At 40.7% G+C, this 12,294-nt stretch overlaps 1 protein-coding gene across 8 annotated transcripts in view; it reads left to right on the plus strand.

Moving 5' to 3' along the window:
• Nucleotides 1-12,294, plus strand: part of PFKP (phosphofructokinase, platelet) — an 81,010-nt gene that overhangs the window by 32,729 nt on the left and 35,987 nt on the right. For all 8 annotated transcript variants that reach the window (XM_024197302.1, XM_024197303.1, XM_024197301.1 and 5 more), the window contains exons 5-10: nucleotides 3,088-3,253; nucleotides 4,942-4,986; nucleotides 5,098-5,206; nucleotides 6,587-6,682; nucleotides 8,621-8,713; nucleotides 11,839-11,964. In XM_024197302.1, the coding sequence (XP_024053070.1) occupies nucleotides 3,088-3,253; nucleotides 4,942-4,986; nucleotides 5,098-5,206; nucleotides 6,587-6,682; nucleotides 8,621-8,713; nucleotides 11,839-11,964 (635 nt within the window). The remainder of the gene's footprint in view (nucleotides 1-3,087; nucleotides 3,254-4,941; nucleotides 4,987-5,097; nucleotides 5,207-6,586; nucleotides 6,683-8,620; nucleotides 8,714-11,838; nucleotides 11,965-12,294) is intronic.

Raw genomic sequence — 12,294 nt, forward strand, 5'->3', positions numbered from 1 at the left:
GCAGAGCTTCCTACAGCCGGGGGAGAAATCGGGGGGTGGATCTGACACAGCCCCAGATGCCGTGCAGCTGAGCTTGGTGCAGGGTAGGAGCCACCAGCCGGGTCTTCCCCAGTCCTGCCCCCTGCCCCACAGTGATTTATGTCTCTGTCGCCTTCCCTGGGTGCCCGAAATATACTGCTGGGGAGGGTCGTATGACCGCTCTTGTGGCTTCCCTTTGCTTCCTGTCAGAAAGTCATTTTTCTGCAGGGAAGCAAAGAAATCTGCGAGGGACATAAACTCTGTGCATGTGCAGTGGTGCAGTATTCCCCCAGGAGTAACACCTGGGGGAATCAGGCAATTCACTATAAAGAGCAGAAGGTGGCTGCAATATGTCGGGAAGCCCAGGGAGTTGCAGCTATGCTCATGGACATTGCAGGGAGAAAAAGGGCTACTGCTGGACCATGACAGTAGGGAGCTTGGAGGGTAAAGCCCAGTGAGAAGGAGGTTCCTGAGGGGCAAGAAACTCTAACTGCATTTGGGACTGGATGTCAGAGACCCACCAAAGGAGAGCTGGGAGGGGTCAGATTGGTATGGAAGAAAAGTTCTGAGAATGAGAGAAAACAGCAGAGTGAATGAATGGATGTTTTCTTTGTGTTGTTGGAATGGATTTTAGTTTGGGGCTCTGAATTGCTGGTAACTGGTCCTTGTATTAAACTAGCCCCAGCCAGGGATACTGTTAACCAGAGAAAGCCTCTGTGAGTTCTTAAAGGGCCCAGCAGAGAGGAAAAAAAGAGGTAGGGAGCTGCAGAGACATCGCTGGCCACAAGGGTTGCTCAATAACACAGCAATCCTGTTACACACAGGAAACCATAAATCTGGCATTTTCTAAGTTTTAAGTGCTTGACTTTGCAGCCTAAATAACTTTTTTTAATGTAGTCTTTATGTGTGTAATGCTCTAGAGTTTTAATTAAATGAAAAAAAAGATAAAGCCAAGTTTTATTATGTGCAGCTTTAACCACCTCTCCACCATGAATCAACAGCAGGGTCTGAACCCTGAACCTCCAGCACTGCTACTTATTGAAGTACCAGATTAACAACATTGGCTGGCACCCAGAGAAGGCTGTTTTCTCTGAGGAGGGGGTGGGGTTTTGCATCTATGGGATAGTTGGGGGGAAGCCCAGTCTGGCCTGGAGTTCTCTCTCCCCCCCCCACCCCAGAAGTCAGGGTTGCTCCTGTCCCATGTGTTACCCCAGAGGGATGATTGGCTTCTGGTACCATGTGGTGGATCTGTGGGTGGTTGGCCTCTCTCTCTCTCTCTTCCCCTTGCCCCCAGCCTGGAAGTTGGAAGAGCTGCTGCCCCATGTGATTCCCCAATTGAGGGGGAGGGGGGAGCAAATGGTTTATAAGCAGAGATGCCTGGTTCAGCTCAGCTCTTTCCTCCCCACCTCCGCTTCACAGCTCTGTCAGCTCCTTGGTGCAATGTGTGATGGTGCTGCTGGTTTGGTGCTAGCATGAGCTTGGGCTGGGGAATGGTCAGTGAGTTTTTTGGCAGTCTGCCAAAATTTCCTGCAGTTATATCTTCACTGCATTAGTTTGGGTGAGAGGTTTTCATGTGTGGATAGGGTAGGCGGTAGGTGCAACAACCAGTACGAGCCAGAGTTATCTCTGCAGTGAAGACATATCCTGAGGAACACGTAAGAGAGGGTAATGGTGATTTTTAACACTTAATATCTCGGCCAAAGCTAAATGGAATTTCATGGGACAAAAAAGGCATGCTGTATCCCAAGGGGAAACCCCTACCGAATATCCAGGCTTGCTACAAACAGTAGAGGTATGAGACCTTTTCAAAGAAAAGATTTATAAGAAATCTTTTTAATGGATAGCGCTAGGCAATCTTTATATAGACATTGCTACCACCTTCCTCTATAATAATAGAAAATGTCCCAACTATTGTATGTTGCTCAGTTGCACCAAAATGGTGCAGCGGACGTAGTTGCAGTGAGGTTGTCTCCTTGATGCTATAAATTGCAGTTTATGCTTGTGTTGGCTCCAGTTCCCATTGCTTTAATTCACTTCCTCTACTTTATCCTTCTATTTTTCTAAAAATAATTAATCTGAGATTGGAATTTAGTCTTAAACACATGAATAATATACTGATGTAAGTCTTCCAACTGAAGTCACTGGGAATACTCATGTGAGTAAACTACATACTTGTTTTCAGACTCAGCCCCAAGTGTATTGGGCTGTCACATCACATAATCGCTGAGCAACTTCTCAAAAAGATTCCCAGGAACTGAATGAAATATGCATTGTATAATATATTAGCAATGTCACATTTGTGCCCTCTTTGAATAGCTGTATTTTGGCCCTAAAATATTAGACTCTAAAAAAAAACAACCACCCTTTCATAGCACATTCTTTGCTAGCACAAATTAGAAGTTTGTCTTTGGCAAAATTCTGTAGCTTTCCTGCATGTAGAAATCTAAATGACTGACCCAGTATTTTTTCATTGTAGTTTGAGAGAGACATGCTTAGATTTAGAATGTGGCTTCTCCATTCCCACTCATTCATCAGTCATGAAACAATGTACTGGAGTCTTTCAGGCACTCAGAAAGGGTTTCACCCAGCATTTCATGCTGATGACCATATATTTTCTCTTCTTTTAGAATTTCCTGTCCACTGGAACATGCTCGGTCACATCCACAATTCAGTTTGCCCCCCTCTACTTCTTCACTCCGTCCCATACATTGAGGGTGTAATCTGAATGATGTTTTTTTGGGTTTAGGGAGTGACAACCTCAAGACTAGTTCTAAACTCCCTGAACAAATGGCCTAACAAATCACTCGGTGGGATAAAGTGCTTTTGGTTTGTTCCAAAAGACCCTTGATCTTAAAGAAAAGCTGTCCTCTTGCTCCAAGAAGTTTTATTCGGTTTTTAGCTTTGGCTAATCCTTTCCCTATGGAAATGTGTTTTTTATTTTAGAAATTTTAAGTTTTACCAAAAAAAAAAAAAGGACTAAATTGATACATTGCAGCTACAATCTGATTTTGCTTCATCTCATGTGGCTGGCTATTGTTAATAGATGGTTTTACGGCTATTTCTCTGCAGGCAAGATTGAAGAAGAAGCTGTGAAGAAATATGTTTACCTCAACATTGTGGGGATGGTTGGATCCATAGATAATGACTTCTGTGGCACAGATATGACCATTGGTACTGACTCAGCCTTGCACAGAATCATTGAAGTTGTGGATGCCATCATGACCACTGCTCAAAGGTAACAGGATGCATGGGAGAGTACACGAGATTTTAAAATATTATGTTTTTCCCAGTGGTAAAATCAAGCATGTTTATGATTAAGTTGTCATAGAATACATCATATGTATGAACTAATGTGATGTAAGGTTCTTAGACTGCATAGACCCAGAATTACATTGCGAGCAAAAGTTAACCCCTTACCTCTTGAATTGGTTTGTGTGTTGTGGGAGGGAATTGGGGGAAGGATGGTTTGAGAGATGGATCAAACATGGACAGGGAGCATTTTTATGTGTGTTTTGCGTTTGTAAATTTAATCCTTTTATTTTGCTAACTGGATTGAATTGTGCAAATATACTTTCTGTTTTAATTTGTGACTTTCTAATTAAAATATGGATGATGATGATGAAAGAAAGAGGCTTATAACTTTGGGGAGAATACAGTGTAATCTGGGCAATGATTGCACAGTGGTAACCTCCATCCTAAAATGCAGCAATACCTTATTTCAGTCCTGGGCCTTTCATGATCACAGGATACACTCTGTTCCAAAATCTGGGGTGCCTGTGAGATATGAACAAATGTCCATAAGGGAAAACAATGAGAGTGCAAACCTGAGCAAGAGTAAACTCAGATATCCAGAGGCAAAAAATTGATCTGTTAATCCAATTTCCATTTGTCCATCACCTTACTATATTCAGCATCACAAAACTTTTAAGAGTGAAATTCACTCCTGTACAGAGCAGCACAAGGTCCTGTGCACTAATTAAATGCCCCTTCAGCACAGAGGGCTGGTGGTGATTCTCTGCACAGGGATGAATTTCACCCTAAGAAAACTGGAACTCTGGAAGAGACTTTTCTGAACTGGTGAGAAAAGATATATAGTTACAGCTCAGCTATGTTGTCACTTTGACTGATATTTCTCACTTCGTCAGACATGTGCAATGGTATGAAAAGTAGGCAAGAGTATACAGAAGGCAAAAGTATTCAAACTTTAGCCAGAGGAGCAGGTGCACTAAAGCTTGGCTTTCTTTTTAAGTATCTCATACTTATGCATTGGTATTCCGTGCTACAGAAATACATTTGAAAAAACATAGATACTTGATTCAGTTTCACTCTTGACAAATAAAGCAATGGCCATTCTGGTTTTACAGTTAGCCTGGTAATCAATGGAATTATTAAAAGCCAAATGGTTACAATCCTTGAAGTGACACTAGTGTGATTGATGGATTAAATATTCTTTCACCCTTGATTTATTTATTTATTTGTTTGTTTATTTATTATGCAAAGTTTTGGTCTCTTACAAAAATAAATCAATATATTTTAGAGCAGCACTACAATAAAAAACTGGTTTGCATGTACAGTGGATGAAAAATAATGAAAGAAATATGTATTGCATTGCTCTGAAACCTTAGCCCCCTCCCCCTCTCCTGTCGCTCCTTGTAGTCACCAGTCATTCTGTATATTCCTTTGAGCACAGCCTGCATCTGGGTAACATCTGGATGTGAAAAGTTTTAAAGAGGGTACAATATTGAGCACTCTAGGACTAGTTCCCCCCTCCCCCCATCAGACAAGTGATTATACTTTTACTTCTGGGTTTACTGTGTTATTCTTGGTGTAAGGGACTGATCCCAGCTCCCATTGACTTCAGTGGGATTTGGATTGGGTCTTTCAGTTGCAATAATGTTGTTGATCTCTCTTGTCATTTTATAGCCATCAGAGGACCTTTGTCCTAGAAGTTATGGGAAGACACTGTGGGTATGTACTGTTCTCACAAGTTTGTGTCTAGTAAAATTTAATTATAAAAAAACCTAAGTTTTGAAGTTTAATTGTCTTCTTATTTGTGTTTTTTTAATGTGTGCTTACTAGGTATCTAGCTCTTGTTAGTGCATTAGCTTGTGGTGCGGATTGGGTATTTATTCCGGAATACCCCCCAGAAGAAGGATGGGAGGATCAGATGTGTGTTAAGCTTTCTGAGGTAATCTGTAACTGCATCATGAACATTCTGTATGCCATGTGACGCTCACATCTGAAAAGAGGTGCCTAGCAACATAAATTATATGGGCCAAATCCTGTCCAGTAGGATTCAATCAAATTTTTGCTATTGATTTCAGTGGTAGACCTATTTGGTCCTAAATGCCTCTATTCCTGCATTCTCCAGCTGTTTGAAGCACAGTTAGATTCCGTCTAGGGCTGCCATAGGTCCTGCAAACATAGCCATAGTGGATCTGTTTTCTGGTTTGTCATCTTTCTCCTTGGTGTCTTATGCAGAACATTTAATTTTGCTCTGGAAACTTTTCTACATGCATATTATTTCAAAGAGCATTAATATAATCTGGTATAAAAGTGGAATTATGTGAGTGCTTTCAAACATGTAGTAATGCATTAGCATACGGAAAGCATACACTACAAAACTTACAAAACTAGGATAGTATTCCCATCTCTTTGAAATCACCCGCTTAGCCAGCAGAACATTTTTAAAGCGAAGACATTTCCAGCAATTAACTGGTTTCTTTGCTGATATCAGAAGTATATGAGGCAGATTAACTCTGAAATCTTGAAAGGAAAATAAGACCACTTCTTCTACAAGGCTTGTAAAAGTAAGAATGAAAAATACCAGATTAAGTATATTAGTAGTAATAAGAATCTAAACTGATGCATTCCTCTTGGTGTCCCAGTGTATGTTTTCTTTTTGTGTGAGTCTCCGGGAGTGAAAGATCTCCAGGATATGGAGCAGTGTTGAGATTTATGTCCTGTCCAACACAGCACATTTTGACAACACTAAGTTAATAACCAGGCAAATAAAGTAGAACCTCAGAGTTACGAACTGACCAGTCAACCACACACCTCATTTGGAACTGAAGTACACAATCAGGCAGCAGCAGAACAAAAAACCAAAAAGCAAATACAGTACAGTACTGTGTAAAATGTAAACTACTAAAAAATAAAGGGAAAGTTTAACAGTTTGACAAGGTAAAGAAACTGTTTCTGTGGTTGTTTCATTTAAATGGTTAAAAGCAGCATTTTTCTTCTGCATAAGAAAGTTTCAAAGCTGTATTAAGTCAATGTTCAGTTGTAAACTTTTGAAAGCACAACCATAATGTTTTGTTCAGAGTTACGAACAACCTCCATTCCTGAGGTGTTCGTAACTCTGAGGTTCTACGGTATACAGATGTCTTTCTCTCCTTTTCGATTGGATTAGTTGAGCTACAAATATCTTTGGTAAATTATCCAAAGGAAAAGATTATAGTCACTGGAGTTTAATATACAGTACAGTAGTTTGCTTTCAAAACTCTTTTTTTAATGGCATATCTTGTTTCAGGCCTTTTTTCAATATCCAATGTTTTTCTTCTCATAGAACCGTGCACGAAAGAAAAGGCTGAATATCATAATTGTGGCAGAAGGTGCCATTGATTCTCACAACAAATCTATAACTTCAGAAAAGGTTAAGGATGTAAGTATCGAACCTCTTTGTAATGCAGTTTCTGCTGTGGCTATAATTTAGTGTAGTTCCCTTTCCACTGCTAAAACTAGAATTTCCACAGGCATTCTGGTAAAACAGCCTTTTACAGTACTTGTCAGTTGCATTTTTATGCTTCTGCTTTACGGACTTAATCCAGAGCCCATTGAGGTAAATGGGAATCTTTCAATTAGTTTCAATGAATTTTGGATTGGGACCTATTTTTTTGTTAAATTAGAGGGCAGTCAATGAAGTGATATTTTTAGAGACTTGATCTCTAGGAGATCTGCTTAAATTTGTCTCAGATCATTAATTATTATATGATGGTATCTGATGGTCCTTGGGGAAATTAAGTGATGGTCTGTCAAGTTCCTGGTGGACTAATGATGCCCTTATCGTCACAATTTACCAGTAAAGGAAGCATTTGGGGAAATCTCCCCAAGGCCAAGGATTACATGGGCACTGAGAGTGGAATTACCCTCTCATGCTTGGAAATGGTCCTTTTTGGAAACAAGTTTTGAAACACATTCATTGACAGAATGGTGCCGGGGAAACTTGAGCTGACACTGCTCGTGCTTCACCTGTTCTGTGATTACAGCACTTTGTTCTCCATAGCTGTCAGTCTGGCACTTTTCAGGAGCACTAAAATAATGAAAAAAGAACAGGAGTACTTGTGGCACCTTAGAGACTAACAAATTTATTAGAGCATAAGCTTTCGTGGGCTACAACCCACTCCTGTTCTTTTTGCGGATACAGACTAACACGGCTGCTACTCTGAAACCTAAAATAATGAAGTCGTCCTTGACTTATCAATATAGAATTGTACTCCATTTAAAAAACTACAAATTAGTTGCACCGATTAGCGTTTTTAAGTAAAAGTGTGCAAAATAGTTGTTACTCATCTTGTTATTTACAGAGGAAAACACTACTTGCTTGTTACACAGACTTCAGTCTGTTAAAATGTCTAGGAAGCTGTAAATAACAGGAATGTAACTCTTGGGGAGAGTGAGTGAGGTGTTTAGACATCTCCTTGCTGGCCTTGTAGGAGAGGGGAAAGTATGCAGTACTTACTTCTGTTTGATTACATCCTAACCTTATTCTGTAACAGAGGAGATTTTGATGAATGATCCTATTTTAATTATCCTGGACTTGTACTTTACTTATGAATAAATGGACTGAAAAGAAAATGTAGCTGGAAGAAGTAAATAACTGCATATGTTTTTCTTTTGTGTCTCTTTGTGCACTTTTTTCAGTATAAAATTATTTCATTCTCTATGATTTTCCTAATAAAAACATCAGGCTATTAAACTGGACAAATTTTACTGTTACTGAGAGGGATAAAAACCAACATTTTTAACTTGGTGGAGCCCAAAGTTTCTGGAACAAATTGTTACACCTCCTTTTGTTAACGGACATCAGCCAAAGGCAGTGAATCAGAAAATCTGTATAAGGCTAAATGCTTTCACTGGGGCTTTAATTGCACAATTACTCCAAGATATTTAGTATTGTATATTTATAATATGGTTATAAAGAAACCCTATTACAGTAGATTATTTTTTTCAGACTTCTAATTGTAATGTTTAAACCTTTTTAATAAGGTTAAGGACTGTTTTTCTAAGTGCTCATTTATTACTAAATAAATGACATCAGTATGCCTCTCTCTAATTAAGGCATTGTAGCCAAAACAACTTCTTTACCATTATTAAACTGAACCTTCCTTCCTTCACAGTAGGAGTCTGTAGATTAGTTTTCCTAATCTAGATGCAAAGAGACTTAAGTAAATTCCTTAGCTGTGTCACCATAGTTGACGTGTAAACATTTATATTATATACAGTATAATATTACAATATTCTCAATATGTGCACTCTATATAACTGCCGTAGTGACGCTGGTATTTTATATTTCTCATTTATGCTTTGAAATTCTTTGCAGCTTGTGGTTCAGCAGCTGGGATTTGACACTCGTGTGACTATCCTGGGTCATGTTCAAAGAGGTGGTACTCCTTCAGCTTTTGATAGAATTTTGGTGAGTGAACCTATGGTGATAACGTATATCTGTCTGCAAACCTGGAAGAGTGCACGTTGCAACAGTAGTAGCAATGTGCTTCCACTTATGCATACATTTTCCTTCTAGAATTTTGAATCAATTATAAAAATCAGTTAATACCCTCAATACATTTGTGAAGTAGCCAAATATAATTATTGTCCCCAACTCAAGCAACAGAATAGTAATGCGGTTTGCCCCAGGCAACATACAGAGACTGTGGCAGAGCCAGGTTTAGCACTCAGTAACTAGTGGCTCCTAACTCCTTACTGATTCCATTGCTGCCTCTCTATAGGAGGGCAATTTAATCCACAGTTGGAGAATCACATCAAATCCAAATCGGTCCACTGAAATCAATACTTATGTGCGTAATTTTTTTCTGGTTGGGGCCATCTTCTATTCTGCTATTTTAGGCATCGCTCTAAATGGACATACCCTTAGAGCCCCGCCCGGGGTTATTCTATCTACTACCCAAGATCCACAAACCTGGAAATCCTGGACGCCCCATCATCTCGGGCATTGGCACTCTCACTGAAGGACTGTCTGGATATGTGGACTCCCTACTCAGACCCTACGCCACCAGCACTCCCAGCTATCTCCGTGACACCGCAGATTTCCTGAGAAAACTACAATGCATTGGTGATCTCCCAGAAAACACCATCCTAGCCACCATGGATGTAGAGGCTCTCTACACAAACATCCCACACACAGATGGAATACAAGCTGTCAGGAACAGTATCCCTGATGATGACACAGCACAACTTATTGCTGAGCTCTGTGACTTTATCCTCACACACAATTATTTCAAATTTGGTGACAATATATACCTCCAGACCAGTGGCACCGCTATGGGCAGCCGCATGGCCCCACAATATGCCAACATTTTTATGGCTGACCTGGAACAACGCTTCCTCAGCTCTCGTCCACTCACGCCCCTTCTCTACCTACGCTACATTGATGACATCTTCATCATCTGGACCCATGGGAAGGAGACCCTGGAAGAATTCCACCATGATTTCAACAGCTTCCACCCCACCATCAACCTCAGCCTGGACCAATCTACACGGGAGGTCCACTTCCTAGACACCACCGTACAAATAAGTGATGGCCATGTTAACACCACCCTATACCGAAAACCCACCGACCGCTACGCCTACCTTCATGTCTCCAGCTTCCACCCTGGACACACCACACGATCCATCGTCTACAGCCAAGCACTGAGGTACAATCGCATCTGCTCCAACCCCTCAGACAGAGACCAACACCTACAAGATCTTCACCAAGCATTCTCAAAACTACGATACCCACACAAGGAAATAAAGAAACAAATCAACAGAGCCAGACGTGTACCCAGAAGCCTCCTGCAACAAGACAGGCCCAAAAAAGAAACCAACAGAACTCCACTGGCCATCACCTACAGTTCTCAGCTTAAGCCTCTCCAACGCATCATCAGTGATCTACAACCCATCCTGGACAATGATCCCTCACTTTCACAGACCTTGGGAGGCAGGCCAGTCCTCGCCCACAGACAACCCGCCAACCTTAAGCATATTCTCACCAGCAACCATGCACCGCACCATAACAACTCTAACTCAGGAACCAACCCATGCAACAAACCTCGATGCCAACTCTGCCCACATATCTACACCAGCAACACCATCACAGGACCTAACCAGATCAGCTACAACATCACCGGCTCATTCACCTGCACGTCCACCAATGTTATATATGCCATCATGTGCCAGCAATGCCCCTCTGCTATGTACATTGGCCAAACTGGACAGTCACTACGTAAGAGGATAAATGGACACAAGTCAGATATCAGGAATGGCAATATACAAAAACCTGTAGGAGAACACTTCAACCTCCCTGGCCACAGAATAGCAGATGTAAAGGTAGCCATCTTACAGCAAAAAAACTTCAGGACCAGACTTCAAAGAGAAACTTCTGAGCTCCAGTTCATTTGCAAATTTGACACCATCAGATCAGGATTAAACAAAGACTGTGAATGGCTATCCAACTACAGAAGCAGTTTCTCCTCCCTTGGTGTTCACACCTCAACTGCTAGCAGAGCACCTCACCCTCCCTGATTGAACTAACCTCGTTATCTCCATACTGATTTATACCTGCCTCTGGAGATTTCCATTACTTGCATCTGAAGAAGTGAGGTTCTTACCCACGAAAGCTTATGCTCCCAATATTTCTGTTAGTCTTAAAGGTGCCACAGGACCCTCTGTTGCTTTCTAAATGGACAAAAGAACTGGGAGTTACACAAAAATATGGATTATGTACAACAAAACCTTATACACATGCATATTAATCACCTAGAATTGGGGTGACAAAGTGTAAGACCTTGTCTCCACTAGGGAGTGTTTGCTGGTATAGCTATAGCAGTATAGCCATACGGACAAACTCTCCTAGCATAGACAGAGTTTATATGGTAAAAAAAAGTGCTCTTGCTCGTATAGTTTATACCAGTTCCCCAAATGAAATAAGCATTGCTGGTTAAAGAGTATTTTTTCCAGCATAACTACAACTACACTGGGGTAGTGCTGGTATAAAAATAATCACACTACACAGAAGCATTACTATACTGGCAAAAGTTTCTAGTGTACACCTGGCTTTAGACTGCCTTTGCTACACATCCTTGCAGTGCTGCATATCGAATCACCAACCTAAATTAATGAAAGATATAGTTTGTGGATTTGCAGAGAGCATGCACATATACATGCTCAGTTACTACTGATAGGTGCTGTATATGGGGGCCATATAAGTAGGTGGGTAGATTTAAAAAAGAATGACCTTCACTGTAATGTATGTATTAATAATCATATTTACAAGTAATCCTATTTCCTTTAGAAGAGCTCTGATCAAAACCTGACTGTGCAGTGGGCTTGACAAGCCAGCCGTGAGAGCAGGCTTACTTGTCTTGTGGGTCACAGTACCCTAAACATAACCAGCTGTGATCACAGTTATCAAGGAGTGATTGTTTTAACGATGTAAAGAGAAATTTCCCTGTTTCTGTGGTGGGAGCCAACTAATTTACTCCTTTTAATACTGAGTGCATCCCCAAATACAGAGACTCTCTCTCTATATTTTATTTTCAGGCAAGCCGTATGGGCGTGGAAGCTGTCCTGGCCCTTCTAGAGGCTACAGCAGATACCCCTGCTTGTGTTGTGTCCCTGTCTGGGAACCAAGCTGTCCGTCTGCCTTTAATGGAGTGTGTGCAGATGGTGAGTTCCGGGAGAAGAGCCAGTTTACACTTATTCATTAACTATAGCAAAGTGCTCTAACAATCAATGGTCTGTTATTAGTTATAACACATGAATGGAACACTTAACTTGGTAATAATGATCTATTCTTATGTCTTTGCTGTGTGTAATTACTATGTAGTTGTTTTAGGGATAATCACTGACAAATGCAGTCCAACAAAGAAACATTGCTGCTTTTTTTCAGATTTGGAAACCAGTATTGTTTTTCAGTTTCATCTGAATCTTTCATTTTGCATCTTGTGTCTTTGATTACAAAATCTCCATCCATTATAGCTCATTTGCATTAATCTG

The sequence above is a fragment of the Terrapene carolina genome, unplaced genomic scaffold (assembly GCF_002925995.2).
Source record: "Terrapene carolina triunguis isolate 2854851 unplaced genomic scaffold, T_m_triunguis-2.0 Scaffold111, whole genome shotgun sequence".
Lineage (NCBI taxonomy): Eukaryota > Metazoa > Chordata > Testudines > Emydidae > Terrapene > Terrapene triunguis.